This window comes from Podarcis raffonei, chromosome 6, assembly GCF_027172205.1.
Source record: "Podarcis raffonei isolate rPodRaf1 chromosome 6, rPodRaf1.pri, whole genome shotgun sequence".
In the NCBI taxonomy this organism is placed as follows: domain Eukaryota; kingdom Metazoa; phylum Chordata; class Lepidosauria; order Squamata; family Lacertidae; genus Podarcis; species Podarcis raffonei.
In genome coordinates this window covers 42,876,099-42,891,605 of record NC_070607.1, presented here as the reverse complement: position 1 = coordinate 42,891,605, position 15,507 = coordinate 42,876,099, and the positions used below count along the sequence as shown (strand labels likewise).

At 43.7% G+C, this 15,507-nt stretch overlaps 1 protein-coding gene across 5 annotated transcripts in view; it reads right to left on the bottom strand.

Annotated features, from left to right (window-relative positions):
* SSBP3 (single stranded DNA binding protein 3) overlaps positions 1–15,507 on the bottom strand; it is a 171,297-nt gene that overhangs the window by 7,324 nt on the left and 148,466 nt on the right. For 2 of the 5 annotated variants that reach the window (XM_053392363.1, XM_053392362.1), the window contains exons 6-14: positions 14,865–14,945; positions 13,927–13,986; positions 10,040–10,106; positions 9,849–9,925; positions 4,640–4,728; positions 4,469–4,517; positions 2,678–2,713; positions 1,814–1,868; positions 24–94 (exon numbers count right to left, since the gene is read on the bottom strand). In XM_053392363.1, the coding sequence (XP_053248338.1) occupies positions 24–94; positions 1,814–1,868; positions 2,678–2,713; positions 4,469–4,517; positions 4,640–4,728; positions 9,849–9,925; positions 10,040–10,106; positions 13,927–13,986; positions 14,865–14,945 (585 nt within the window). The remainder of the gene's footprint in view (positions 1–23; positions 95–1,813; positions 1,869–2,677; positions 2,714–4,468; positions 4,518–4,639; positions 4,729–9,848; positions 9,926–10,039; positions 10,107–13,926; positions 13,987–14,864; positions 14,946–15,507) is intronic. The other 3 variants (XM_053392364.1, XM_053392365.1, XM_053392366.1) reach the window with 3 other exon arrangements.

Below are 15,507 nucleotides of genomic sequence, written 5' to 3'. Positions count from 1 at the left end.
AAATTATTAGAAAGCAGACTTACATTCGACCGACTGCCTCCAGGCGGTACGGGATTAATCATTGTGTAGATGTTGTCACTTGAATTTGTCGAATCTGTAGAACAGTGAAACCCACTAAGTCAGGGTGATTAATTCATTTCTTAATTAAAACAAACTCATGCCACTTGAACTCATTCTTTTGTATTTTATCACCTAAAATTCTCTCTAAGTACCACCATTTTCTGGCTAATTTGTATTTAATGAAGATTCACAAAGTTTTTAATCACAGAAATTCAACTGTGAAAAGAATTCTGCTACTAACCGAGAATATTGGGGCTTTCTTGCCAGGAGAGGTGTAGAAAGATAATTTGCTGCCATGTGTCGCATAACACCTCAAAATTAGCTGATGCAATTATCTTACTACAACATCATATTTCATCTTTAAAAAAATAACAAAATACATGGATGACATTTAGTCTCAATATTTTTATTTAAAGAAAGAAAAAAAGAAAACCCAATATTTTTCTTAATAATGAAAGCACTACGAGACAAGTGTTTAATTGAGGGGCAGAATACAAACAAAAATACACAAATTACAAGCAGGCCATGGTGACAGGAGAGAGAGAGAGAGAGAGAGAGAGAGAGAGAGAGAGAGAGAGAGGGGGGAGTGGTGCCTACATTAACATATGGATTGTTTTATTATGACCTAGTCTGAAATGTAGGTCAGAGTTCTCATATAAATGCAGGAGCAGGAAGGCAGTGGTAATACTACACTGAAGCTCCACCCCTGCAGCTGTGGTACACGAGAGTTACACGCGGCATGGCTTACCTCCCCAGAGCCACCACTCCCCCCGCTTTTATTCTTGCCACCGACACATGCAATGTATAGTAAATCACCCTTGCAGGCCTATCAGGAATATTCACCAGCCCCAACACTGACACATACTCACTCTTTCTCCCCTCCCACTTTACTACCAGGGAAATACACGAAGGGGGGAAGGGAATTTTACTCAGCCTCCTGGGGAGTGAGCACCGTTTTACAAAGTGGAATTCACTCCCAGAACAAATATGGCAACACAACAACATTGACCCTGACCACAAAAAGAGATTTGTGTAGGCCTTCCTGGTGCTAATACTGGGCAACCCAAGAACAGAAGGGCCCTAAAGAAGTTGGGGTTTTTTTTTAAGGTGGGTGGGACTGGCTTAAAAACAACAACAATAACCCTCTTTAAACTTGTTTGGATATCTGGAGAATGTTCCTAGTTAACGTCTACAAATCCACCCCTCCCACAAATGATTTTTCCTTATCTACCAACATAAAAATAGGTTTTTTAAAAATTATCGACACCTCTCCCAATGTGTCAAATTTCACATGGATAATTCATCAAGGGACGCAGCGACCTCTCTCACATGGCTTACTGGGAGCTCAAGGCCGAAGTACGGTGCACGCTGCCTCCCACCCCTCAGGAAAGGCTTTTGGTGCGGCCAAATCTCCCACTAACCCCATTTCTCATACCCCTCTTGCGGGGTTTCCTCATGTTTTAAGCCCTGGCAGAATAAAAGCCACCAGCACGTGGCTGGCAGCGAGGGCAGGGAAAGAGGAACGGAAGACAAAACCTCTCCCTTTGAAAAGAGTCGAGTTGCTTTACAGCAGCTGCGCCCAATCAATAGCCAAACAGTGCATCGGTGGCATGCAGATTGTTGCAGTTGCGACCTTAAATAAAAATCCAGCAGCAAAGGAAACCTGCTAAGCTAACCTAACCATTACCGGGCTCTCAATTCTCTTTAAAAAAAAAAATGGGGGGAAATTAGTGCTGCTTTCTTTCACCCTTACCTGCAGGGCTAGGCATGATAGGTGTTCCAGGAGGACCTCCGCCACCAGGGGGCCCCTGTTGACAAGATTAAATACACATCAGGAACCACTGTGATAACACAGCCTGCAATAGGTCAGCCAGATCCTGCTGCTGTCAGCAACAATGTCTCACCTTGGTATTCAGCCAAGCATTAATCTCCTGCTAAAACCTTTGATGCACTCTTGTAGCCAAAGTGCAATTTCTTTGTTTAAGCCTCGGGAAAAATGAAGGTTTTACTGAGGAGCGGGGGGGGGGGCACATCTGTGCAAGGACCACATACCAAGTCTATCTGCCAGGGTAGTTAACAGGGGGCATTCTTTCTATAACCTTCACATCTGCAGAAGGTGCAAACAGAAACGGGCAACTTAGAACGCTGCAAAGTACTTCTTGGATGTGCCAATGGGATGATCTCATTCCAGAACTAGAGGAGTGTGCATTCAAAGTTCTCCACCGACACGCGAATTGTAATCACCGTGCGAAACTTCAGAAATGCGTTCTCGAGACCCCTTAAACACCGTTACGCCACCAGTGCATCATTCGCACAGCTGGGGTCGCTAAGGGATTTCTTTCCCTACTTTTGAGGCATGTTCAAGACTGGGGGGTGGGGCTTTTAACATGCTTTATTGTCTGGAGGAACAGAAAGGGGCTTCCTCAGAAACCACGTAGCTCAGACTTTTTAGAATTCTTGGCCTCAACGCAGAAGCGAATACACAAGACACAGAACCAAGTCCCTGCAGGCACTTGTATCCTGAGCCAGGATTTCTATTGGTATGCACGCAAACACCAAAATATCGAATCGTATGGTGGACCGGCATGTCATGACCCATAAAGAAATATAAACCTACCACGTATGTACCAGGCGATGAAGAAGAGTATGGAATCTGCAAGAAGATCAGAACATAGGCATTACTTGATGAAATATACCAGCCGTACAGGGAAATGAATCCTATAGGTGATGACTGTAGGCCAAGAGCCATACAACTTAATTTTTTTATATTATTATTATTATTATTATTATTATTATTATTATTATTATTATTGAATTTATATACCGCCCTATACCTGGAGGTCTCAACAACTGTTACCTGTGTCCAGGAGACGGATGCAATACACACAACCCAGATAACATAATTTCAGTCTTATTGGTTTTTTTTAAATGTTCGGAGAACCCAAGATAGGAGCAGAGGAACACTGGAGCACATGCCACCATCCCACTGGGAAGGCATAGCGGTCAACTTTTCCCTTTTCTTGCGAGGAATCCTATTCGGAATAAGGGAATTTCTCTTTAAAAAAGGGAAACATTGACAGCTGGGAAGGGGAATCAACACATTTCAACAGATATTCAGGAACCCTCTTAAAAGATTGCACACAAGGGAGGGCAGTGGGAACGAGCACACTAGCTCTGTCCCCTGGCCGCCATTGGATGGCAAACGTCTGAAGCAGGGAGATTCCTGTACGTGTGGCAGTTCCCCAACCATTTTAGAAGCCTGATATTCTGGGGTTGGAAAACATGCAGGAGATTCTCTACCGGCACACGCAGGTCCCGCTAACTGAACGCTTGTTATGCAAAAATTCGCTTAGTTGTGCCCAAACTTTGCTATACAAACGGCTGATTCAGATATCTGAACAGCTGGACTTGTGAGAATGGTGTTGCTTAATCGTGAGCTTTATTTTCAATGGTGAGCCTGAAATTTTCCTACTGTGTATCCGAGCCCACAAGCAAAGCCTCTTCCTCAGTAGTTGAGATGGGGGCCAAGTCACTGTCCCTGAGCGGCGAAGAACATGTCAGAGCCAAGACCAGAGAGTGCCAGCCAGGTTGGCGGCTGGGACAATGAGGGAGACACCAAGGATGAAGAAAAAGAGGAGGAGGACCTTGGCTTCCTTCATGGCTGAGCGAGCGAGTTTTGTCACTGCAGTAGCTGGTGGAGGAAGAAGAGGAGTTGGTGCTGATGCCGGCCTCAGCCTCATCATAGGCTTCACTCTTTGCCTAGGCCTCAGTGCCAGAGGAGGGCGAAAAAAGGAGAAGAAAGAGGTGGCGGCTGCACCAGTGGAGGAAGCTCCTAAGCTTAGCCCCACAGGCCTTGCCTTGACTGTCCTTGCAGGCTCATGCAGTGACATTGTTGACCAACTAACTCACTGGTTAGATTCAGGCAAGTGGAGTGGAACTGGTTCAAAAACGGGAAGAAAAGGGGTAGGCCAGTAGCACTTATCAGAGATGGAGGAAGAACTGGGGGAGGGTGACGGGGTGGAGAAACCATGCTGGTGTAGATATATAGTAGGGAAATGTGGTGTTTCTCCTGTGGCCTTGTTTTATCAGGGAACGCAGTGGGATTTCCCAATAGAAAACAAAGGAAATGATTGACTCATTATGCGAATGCTCGCCTAACGAGCCATGGTTGGAAAGCGGGACCCATGTGTACAGGAGACTCCCTGATTCAGACTTTCTCCCTCCAACTCATGAAAGGAGACTGGAATGGTGGCTGCAGCGTGGGCCTAGTTAGTTTGGTTGTCCCCACTCACCCCGACAGTAGAATGCCAGAAGACGGCAAATGAGAGGAATTCAAGTACTACAGGAAAACTAAATTATGAGGCCCAAGTTTACAAATATAAAGGCATTCAAATAAATGGACACTTACTGAATTAGCGCTGTTGGGATTGGGCCATGGTCTACCAGCTCCTGGACCCCTGGAGTTTGAGAGAAACAAGCTTTCAGCATGTACAGATTGACAACGTGAAACCAAAATGATTTCCACATCTAGAATTGTAAGAATGTCAACGGAAAGCCAGCAGCGTGGCAGGTGCCTTACATGTTAATCCCAGGCATGCCGGGCCCTAGAGAGTTGGGTGGAGGTCTCATTCCGCCGCCATAGTTCTGCAATGATAACCAAGGATCAGTCTACCATAACGAGAAGGGAAACCGGAGAAGAAAAGAGAAAGGAAAAAAAACAAACAAAAACGAGAGGGTTAGTTTGTGAAAATGAACTTTAATTAAAAAAAAAAAGATGATGATAATGAACATATAGGCAAAATTAGCTACTTTGAAAAAGTAAAACTGGACGGCGGCATCTCTCAATTTGCGCTTTGACCAGGAAAAGGATTTTTTTAAAAGGGGGAGTGGGGAAGAAAATCTTAGAAGCCACCCAAATTCCCATCTCATGGTAGGAGTGTACCAGGAATGCCCAGTGGGCTAAGGCTTCTAGCACTGGCCAATGCTGGTCATCAAGGAAGCAGTAGCTGCACCTAAAGGGTATGTAAGATGGTTATCTTGAAAGGTAATAAACACAAACAAACAAAACCGAAAAAGAGAGGCTTGTCACAGGAAGCCAAACGGGAGTGGTAGACATGAAAGAATTAAGATTCCTTGCTTAGTGTTGTGGTGGGAGAATTGCATGGAAAGAAGCAGGAAAAAATGTGGGATGGGGTGGGCAGAAGAGAGAAAGATTCTGCTTTAAGGAAGACAAGGCAATGAGCACGTGATGGGGTGTTCAGAAAGGGGAATAGTGACAGCACAAAGGTTTGCAACAGCTTCTAAGTAAAGAGCATTCAGTTACAAAACAGCAAAGCTGGCCAGTCACAAAACTGCGCAAATCTTTACTGGTGTTCATGCACAAGAAAGAGAAGACAATTCTTAGGCTAGAAAATGTCATTTCTCTCCCATTAAACACGGCTGGCAAACACTTTTGGTTCCCCCAACACAGACCAAAGTTAGAGCACAAATTCACTTCTGTGCACCAGAGAGATACTACAGAACTGTACTAGGTCCCACTTGTTTCGCAAAGGAGATCTAAAAGATGAAATCTGACAGAAAGGGCACCAATCTGTCACAGCTGCGAAGCCCACGGAAAGCTAACGATTAAGGGCTGGGATGAAAAGGCAGCTTATTGTGGAAGTCTACATGTGAGCACTTGCTGAAACACCTGAAGAAGCCGCTTCCTCCCCACCTCTCTGAAGTCGTAAATCTAGATCTAAAGTTGGCGGCTATGGATTCCGACTTTCTTGGTTCCTGAAAGACAGCTGACACTTGGCTGGCTGATTGGCTCCCCTCCAAACATGGCTGCCCTGCAGGGCCTGAGGTAGACTGCACAAAGCAAAGAGGTGGTTCAAAGCGGGTTCCTCTTTGAAAAGAGTTTAAAGCAAAATTGCAACTGGCTTACATACTGTTTATAAGCGATGCTTTTACCCTCTCGGAAGAGCTGCTCGCTGCACACCAGGCAGAGCTCTGCTGTGATTTTGTTGCAAGGGTTTCTCAGGAACCCTCAACTCTTGAACGGAACACTTTGGCCTTCCATTTCTCCTGACAGAGGGCAGCCACAGCTGGCAACAGATCTGCTGATCATTAGCCGATCAGTACAGTCCATACTCCTGGCAAGCAAACAGCCTGCTTGGCTGAATGCTAGGCAACCTGGGTAGTCACAATCTCCATTTTTTGAAAAAAGCAAATCAAAGAGCTTCACCTGCATCGCTAACTTCAGGGAACTACACAGGACAAGTGGGACAGCTCCTTCCTCACACTTTTATTAATGACATGTTTAAACTCTTATTGGCTAGGAACAGGGACCAATGCTATTTTGGAATGAGAAGCAAGCACCAAAGGGACAAAAAATGACTCCCCCCCCCCAACTCTGCACCCATAGCAAGGTAAACAAGAGCTAGACACAGGGAATGCTCATCTACACACATTTCATGCATGGCTTTAGAAAGACTCCATGCACCTACACTTAACAGCAGCTGCAAATTCAACCACGGCAGATGCCTACGTAACTACAACGCCCATGGAATGAAATCACTCTTAAGTACGCCACTTGGTGGGGATGGCAAGCACATGGCTTGTCCAAGTTGTACAGCACATCCAAAAGTTTTGAAGCAGTCTTTGTTTGGCTGACACAACTATAACAGATGCAAGCTGTTATAATAACACATCAGGGACTATTAAGAGCTTTGTACCCATCACTAACAGTGCCAGACCATTAAAATAGATAACAAAGCGATTGGAATCTAAGCTTGCCGGAATGATTATGAGGCAAGCAACTTTCTTTTTTCTCTTGCTTTCCTGGGGTGTGTGTGGCTTCAACTGGCATTCTAATGGACAAGTTCATACTTTCCACCAGAATCAAGAAGTTCAGTTACCGTATTTTTCGCTCTACAAGACGCACCCAACCATAAGATGCGTCTAGTTTTTAGAGAAGGCTTCAGGGATAGTTGCGCAGCCTGCATTCGCTCCATAAGACGCACACACATTCCCCCTTACTTTTTAGGAGGGAAAAGTGCGTCTTATAGAGCGAAAAATACGGTATTTATCTTCCTCTTTTGCACTCTCCTTCAGATGCTATGCTGCACAGCCTTTCCAAACCTGGGGGTTTCCAGGCTACAACTTTGCCTGTTCCTGATCATTGGTCATGCTGGCTGGGGCGAATGGACAACAACTTGAAGTTCCTGGGTAGACGAAGGCTGATGTGTTATGATAAACAGGATTAATTTGTGTAAATTAGATGCAGAAGATTGAACGTGGGCTCATACTGCACCTATTCCAATTGTTTTCTTTGCAACGATGCTGTCACAGAGTTATCAAGACCCTTTGACTAAAGTTGTTCCTAATAGCAGGCAACTATTATTCTGCCCACTTTCTCCAAGTCTAAGCCCTCCTTCTGCACTTGCCTATGCCTCCTGCTCAGCTATTGCCAGTCCTAGCCTGAAAACAGATGGTCTGACTTAAAGCCTTCTCCTTACACTTGCTGACCCTGAGGTTAATCTGGTAATAGCAGCAGAACCTTAAGTGCTGGGCTGACTTATCACAGGTGGCTACCTAGGAATGGTGTTTGTAAGGGTCAACACTTTTGCTGCAGCTGCAGATCCAAAGAACTTCACAGGGTATTACTGGATGAAAGCGATTTGCAAGGAAACCCAAGGAAACATTTTATGCATGTCCTCCCCCTTTAAAGTGGAGGTTCAACACTTTAAATGATTATGATTTCACAGTTGCTGAAATTGACAAACCTGATAGTATTAGTAAAAATGACAGGGGAGATGGAAGGGAAAGAAGCAAGCCACTTTTCTGACGTGTACTAGGCCCTGTTAATACATCCCTTGGTATGCTGACATTTTCTTAGTATCAGTTTTAGTGAGGGACTCATGGTGTGCTGGTATCGAATCTGTAGTCGGTTTTCTATGCTGTTCCTTCAAACACTGAACCATAATCATGGCTTGGAAGGCTGTCTGAACTGAGCCACTGCACAGATAGTTAATCCCAAAAGAAGTTTCAGAAAGTGCAAGGGACCTCACTAAAATGTGGCTACTGGTTATGGTTCCCCTATAACTGTTTTCTGAAGTGCACATGTGGCAAGCTGGTCATCTCTAGTATCAAACCATGTGATACAGGTGCCTCAATCTATTGGATTGGACACTACAGAAAAGCCTCATTGTGCAGCTGAGTATTACTAATGACCATATGGTTACATGAGCAATGCTTTAAGAGACTACGAGTTAAATGATCATCTGTAACTACCCCAAGTCAAGGAAAATCTGGCCTGAATGTCCCTAAAGTTTAATGTGAGAAAGCAAAGAGAGGTATCTGAGCTTGTCAGGTTTCAGGAAGAAGCATGCTAAGAGAACAAGGAGAGAGCAGGATTGCAAAGGAAGGTCCACAGGGAAGCGGCAAGCCTGTGAAAGAAGAGATGCACATTCCTCAGTACCATCCGTCAACACTTATTTATAACAAGTAAATATGCATCATGCACCTCAACAACCTGATCCAACCATGGCACAAAAAGTGGACCAGTCGAGAGACTGGAGAGAGGACCTTGTATATCTCTCTCTTCACCATCTGACTCCATCTGTCCCCTTGGAAGCTTCTCACACTGATCCGTTGGCTCAGAGAGTCCCAACAGAACCCACAAAACAGATGTATTGCAACAGAATTAGGTATCTAGGAGCAATGGCTTTCTAGGCAGCCTACGAAGTTGTCCAGATCCTTAAGGGTCAAACCTTGAGGTACGGATTCAACTAACTGAATTGTTCCCACTAACTGAATTGTTCCTTCCGTCCTCACAAGGTGCTTGATCCAGAAGAGGAAGTGTGGAAGGAGCTTTTTGCTGTGTTCTCTCCCTCCCCACAACCCTTTCCCCCTGTCCCAGAGAGCCTCCAACCCTCCAGAGCCGATTTTAGGGAGATGCAAGGGGCTGCAGAAGGAAGAGGTGAGTAGGTGAATGCCACCTCCCACAAGGTCCACTGGCGGGAGCTTTCCCTGAGTGGAGTTCTGCTGAGGGGATGCTACCACCAGAGGTAGCAGTGCTGGGATCCAAGACTGAACCAGAACTGTATAAAAGCAGATACGGGCCATGATTGGCCCATGGCATGCAACTGAGAAGTAACTTGTCAGCCCTCCTCTTCCCTCCATCATTCCTCCTGCAGTATGTAGTAAATGTGAAGTATGGACATCAAATACACTTTGCTGTGCAGCAAAAAAGAAAAGAAAAAGGAAGCACCTTTTGGGTCGACCTGCATAGTCGACAGGGTGTCTGCCGGTGCTATAAAGCGCAGAATAGACTGCAGCAAATTTTATTATTAAAAAAACAATTAAGTGAAATAAATTCAGCATTGTACCCACAACCCCACCTCACCCCACCTCACGGTTAGCATCCCAAGTTGTAAGATTCCTTCCTGACCAGAGTCCAATTAAACCGGAGTTTGCCTATTTGGATGAAAAAAGCAAAGATGGAAGGTGGGAGCAGGTGAGCACATGAAGTACGTGATATGAGGATGTTCACTTCTGAAACCATAACTAGATGTTGGAAGGTGGGATTCCCCCCCCACCCCCCATCCAGACACATGTAAACACACTAATGTAAAATGCATTATCGCTAATGGTGAGGAAGAAAAGGTTTGGGAGGAATGGAAGTGCTCCTAGCTCTTCAAGCTCCCAGAGGCTGCTTTTATGATGTTTTGCTAGCTAACTTCATAAAGTAGCAAAGCTATTGTTTGGCACTGGACAGGGTAGGAAATGCTCTGCCCAGGTTTTACCTGTGGACCTGGACCCATGGGCCCCATTCCTCGTGGAGGATTCATCCTTTGCATCGGCCCTCCCATGTTGGGATGCCCTAGCGAGGGAAGAGAGACAGGAAGATGTTACTTTATTACTGGAGAGTAATGCACTTGGTGAAAGGATAGGCCAAGGGGAAAGAACACTTGCAGACAAGCCGAATCACATTTACCTTGTTGTCGTGTGGGGTCCATTGAGTTGGGCAGCAAGGGCTGTGTACCAGGAACACCCCCTGGAGGCTATGGGGGAAAGGAAAAAATTTTGAGGAAATCAAATACTTGGGAGATGCACAGTACAATTATCAATATTTCTTTGCTACATTTGCTGCTGCAATTAGAAAAACCAGTCATAGGCTGAAGGCCCTTTTGGCTCAGCTGCTTTTATATCTATACTTAAAAGCATTAGACTTCAAGGAAATGGGTCAATTTACCGACGAGGGTGAGGGCAGAACAGTCCCCTTATGCTATAAGCCCTGCATTTGTCTCATTTTGCCATTGTGTGGATGTCTGCAGAGAAAACCTGGTTGATTTGAGGATAGGCTTAATATTCACTAGAAATCCTCCTTCAAAAACAAACAGGAAAACCTTCCCCACTTTCCAGTTATTCTTGGCCAACTTTTCCCTAAGCCAACAGTGAAAGGTAGGTATGGCAGAGGGAGTGGGATGAAAAAAAGCAGTATTTTTAAAAGTACCATTTATTTGTATGGGGAAAATGTAACATATGGGACATCATTTTCACAATACACATGTAGGTGGAGAATGGCTTCAGTTTCATTCCCTGAATGGGTAAGTGATATCTCTTATTTATCCCAGTTCACCTATCATCAGTTCCTAGAGTCTCACGTGTGCATAGCTGAATGCTACAACCCCCTTGTCTACCAGCCCATTGAAAAAAGGGGGTTTCTAGGAGAGAATCAGAAGGAAGGATTAAACAGTCCTTTCCTCCCACTTGTTGACGGTCTTCTAGGAATGCCTTTCACCTTCGCGTTACCTTGGCCAAATGGGCTTAGTGACACAATTTGTAATTTTGTCCACTCCTGGCCTTCTTCAGAAAACAAGCCTCCTTTTCTAGAGTTCATGGGCACTTTCAAAAATCATGCTTTTCATGCCGTAAAGCCAGAGTAAAATAGCTCCAGGTATTTGGGTGGGCTAATTGACTGTGGCAACTCTTTTGATGCTAAGTATTCTTCTAGGTTTGGTCCTTAAGTTCATCTGTGTTTATCTAGCTTGTGGGTGTTTTGTAAACACCCTCCCTCCACTTACCTGCTACATATAAGCATCCTTCATAAGCACCTATATATTCCACAAGCATATTGAAAATGCATACACCGGAGACTAGCTAACTTAAAAAGCCCCTTAATGGATGGGGACCTACGTATCTTATGGAGCACTTCCACCCACACCACCCAGCCTGGGCTCTTGGATTGTCTCAGGGGGCTCCTTCTTGTTCACAGTGTGGGGATATAGGGTAGGGCCTTATCAGTAATGGCACCTTCACTTAGAAGCCATGCCATTCAGGGCCTTCTTTGACATAAACAACTGCCCTCCCAGGTTTTTGTAGGGTTTGGTTGAATCTGCTCTGGAGTTTTAGTACAGTATAGCCTGCATTACTGCAGGTTTTAATGTGTGAACTGCTTTGTTTTATCACTAGGTTTATATTTATTTTCACTGTAAACTGCTTTGGGACCACTTTGGAAGTGAAAAGTTGTATTTAAATTTTTATAAATAAACATATATACCTATAACAGTGATGGAGTTTACCTGCACTGGCGGGGTAAGTTTTGATCAGGGTAGAATCTGCATGCATTTTTAAAATGTTCCTTTTTTTTAATCCTTTTGAAAAATACATTGAATTTGCTATAGCTCACAGTTGCCATCTAGTGTCTAGTGTATTGAACTTCACAACACATTTGCAGCTGCATAGCTGAGTCCACGATTGACAAACTCACGGGGTGTCACTTTTTTGGGGGGGTGCAAAATAAAACCCAGGTTAGAAAGATAATGAACTTCCATCTTTGCTGCTACCTTTTGGTTTGGGGTGCCTTTACTCCAGTCTCAGCTACACTAAACGCCTAGGTACCTGACCTCCCCCTCCCCCCCCCATTTGACAACAACGACTTCCTCATTGGAGAAAAACATAAAAGCTTTAAAATGAGCCACAAAGTTTCTTAAATATACCATTTCTCTCTTGCCTAATTGGCTAGATCTGCTTTCCTAAACATCAGTCATTGCTATGCCTTCATTCATTGGCTAAAAATACAGAAAGAGGAACAGGCTAAAAAAATTTTAAACAAAACAAATGAGCAGAGTAGCACCTGCATATTTTGCCTCATATTTCAGGTTCAACAAGGGCTGAAGACTTACTTCCCCTCCACTTCTTTTTGTAATGAAAACTTGGAATCCAGGGAAAATGGCTTATCAGGTGTGTGGGGTGTGTGTGTGATGCTCTCCTTATCCTCCCTGCAGATGCCCACGTGTGCATATCCCATTCCTCATGAATCTATCATATATCTTCATTTAAAAAAAAAGCTGTCATCCATATGCAGCCTGAGTCTCACAGTGAAGGTCCTTGAATAAAATGCTACTGGTGCCAGTGCAATTTTAAGGTATACATTTGGGAAATGCACTGCTTTAAAGAAAGTTATCTGTTTGCCAACACAGATGACATTTCATCAACAAGGGTGATAGCGTTTCCCCTTCCTTCCTTACTTAATGGAAGTGAACAGATTATGATGATGCCATTTGTATTTAAAATATGTCAACACGTTTTGTAGAAATGGTAAGATTCCTTTTTTCTTGGACAACAAATCCTTTCAACTTCATAATGTGCCTTCCATTTTTGATAAAGCTGGAGAGAAAAGACAGATATCGTCTCTCTCTCTCTCTAGCTATAAGCAAGTTTGCGATTTGGACATTTTCTTTAAAAAATATTTTTTAAAAAAATAGTCCAGATCCCTCTTAACATCACTACTTAATAGAAGTTGCTGGCTGTAACTTAGACAGAGAACTGGTATTCCAAAATGGATATACTGATATAAAACTTAGAAACATGTGATGGATAAAAGGTGCCGTGAAACTCCTACATAGCTTTATGGGTCCCTTAAGGAGCTATGCACAGTTCAAACAAAATGGACAGAGGACCTCTGCAACTGAGGATAGGTGAGATCCAACATAGCCAAGAACATGATAACTCTCTGCTCCAGTTTTGGCAAGCCTACTTACAAAGCCATAAGTGAGTGTGATGGCACTGGATGTACATTTTTTAAAACAACAACACGTAAACCACAATTATATATATAATTTTTAAAAATCCTGCACACAGTTATAAAAAGGAATTTAACTGCATACAAGATTACTTATTATTGTTATTGTTTTGGAAATGTGCAGGTGGTTAGTGTATATGGAGGACAAAGCTTTCAAAGGCTATCTAGTATTGATGGCTTTACGCTACCTCCAGGAATGGAGGCACAATGCCTCTGAATTCTAGTTGCTGGGAAACCGCAGCAGGAGGGAGAGTTTCTGCCCTCATGTCCTCCTTGTGGGTTTCCCCAAGAGGCATCTCTAGTTGGCTGCTGTGGGAAACAGGATGCTGAAACTAGATAAGCCTTTGGTCTAATCCAACAGAGTTCTTGTTATGTTCTAGCCTCCTGCAGCAATTTCAAAGAGGAATTTAATGTGATCATTGGTCAAGAAAGCCCGGAAAAGCATGACACTCAATAGGATGGCAGATTTAAAAAAAATTTTTTTTTGAGAGTTGGTAAATCTTCTGTGCACATCTTACAATCTGGTTTGCATGAACTCCACTTACAAAGACAAGCTGGCTACAGACAGGACATCCGTCTGCCCTCAAGCTCCCACGGTTTACTACATATATGCATTTATTATCTTGTGGGCAAAAGATCACCTGAGAGCTTTACAATTCCCCCTTTAAGAAATGGGGTGTGTGTGTCTCTGTGTGGTAACTCATTGCAACCCCAGTGTTAAAAAGTACATGAATGAAAGAATAAACATCTTAAGCCTCAATCGTGCTTTAGCTGCAAATACTGAAGAAATACAATACCTGATTTCCCATTCTGATTGGGGGCCGGGGACCTCCTGCGTATCTTGGTGACATAAAAGGCTGTAAGCATATAAAATTAGTTCAGTGGCAATGAACGCTCAAAAGTGGAAGTAAACATTATAACCACTTCTTTCACAACTGCTCTTTAAAATACCAAAATTGATTGTATTTCCCTTATTCTACACACGTACACACAAACTCCCCAAACCGAGCATTTGATTAGCAGAACATTTCTGAGGTGAATTCCAGGCCAAATGAATGAAAGATTTAATATACTGCATTCTATTCAACTTGTAATTAAACTTGACACATATACACACAGAAGCGTTTTTTAAAAAAACAAAACAAAACCCTGCTTATAAGAAATATTTAGACTCTCAAGTCTTTGACATTTGTTGTGCTTTACTGTATTTATTTGTTTAAGGTTAGGATGGTTTAAAATTTTTTGACAAGAATTAAAATTAGCACAAATGAAAGTACTAAGCGAATATTAAGATACTTTTTAAACAGACTGGTAAATGAAAGTGCGGTTTGGGGAGGAGAAGAGTTTAAAACATTTCAATGACAAGTAGTGAAAACAAGCACTTAAACCGTACAATGATTGTCTTAATGCTGTTCAGGGTTGGGGGGGGGGGAGGATTAAAAAAAATGATATTTGTATGTAAATTAGCATGTCTGAAATTCGAAAGCTACTTTGTAATCTGATGTCAATGGAACAAATGCAGCCAAGAGGAACAGTCTTCCTAGCGGAGGTGAGATGAGGTGGAATGAAAATGATTTTGGGGTCCCGGGATCTTGAGTGGATGTAAATTCACAACGCTCCGCAAACTACCCTGGAGCTGCTCGCTGGTTAAGTTAGCGGAAGGGTGTGGCTCCCACATGCTTTGAGAGTTCACACAGAACACACATATCACAGCAGTGCCCTGCGATGTCTTTACCTGACTGTGGGGTCCCATCATGCTGTTGGGGTTGTGAGGTGGAGGCTGTGCGTGTGGCGAGGGCTGAGAGCCAGGCGGTCCCTGTGAGGTTAGATAGCAGAAGGTGGTTATAGGTCAGGCACATGAATGTGCAGGAAAAGAGCTGGCTTAACAGGAGAAGCTGGCGAATCTTCACAGGGAATGAATGTTTTGTTTCTAAACATCGCAAACTTCCAAAAGAAAAAGAAATAGAAATTGGGGGGCGGGGGGGGGAGAATGTGGGCAAAGAACCAATAACTGTCAAAGCACATCAAATGAGCTGTTAATTCTGAGTGAGCGACACAGCTTGTGCCCTCTGACATTTGTGATGGGATCGCTAGCGAATCCAACGCTGGAATTGCTGCTCGGTGCTGGAATTTTACTGCTGTGCGGACAGACTAAAATAGGTGCAATGTGTGGCAGCACATAACCTGCGAGCAAACATTTTCATTGCCGAACCTTAATAAATGCAAACTGTGATCTCAATTAACACAAAAAAGTCTCCAAAATATCTGGAGTGGGGGTGGGGGAAAACCTGCCTCGTCTAGTCTCACACTGGAAATTGCACACATGGCACCGCAGAAACGCAACATGTCCGCCAACTGTGCCCTGGCATCTGCCCGCG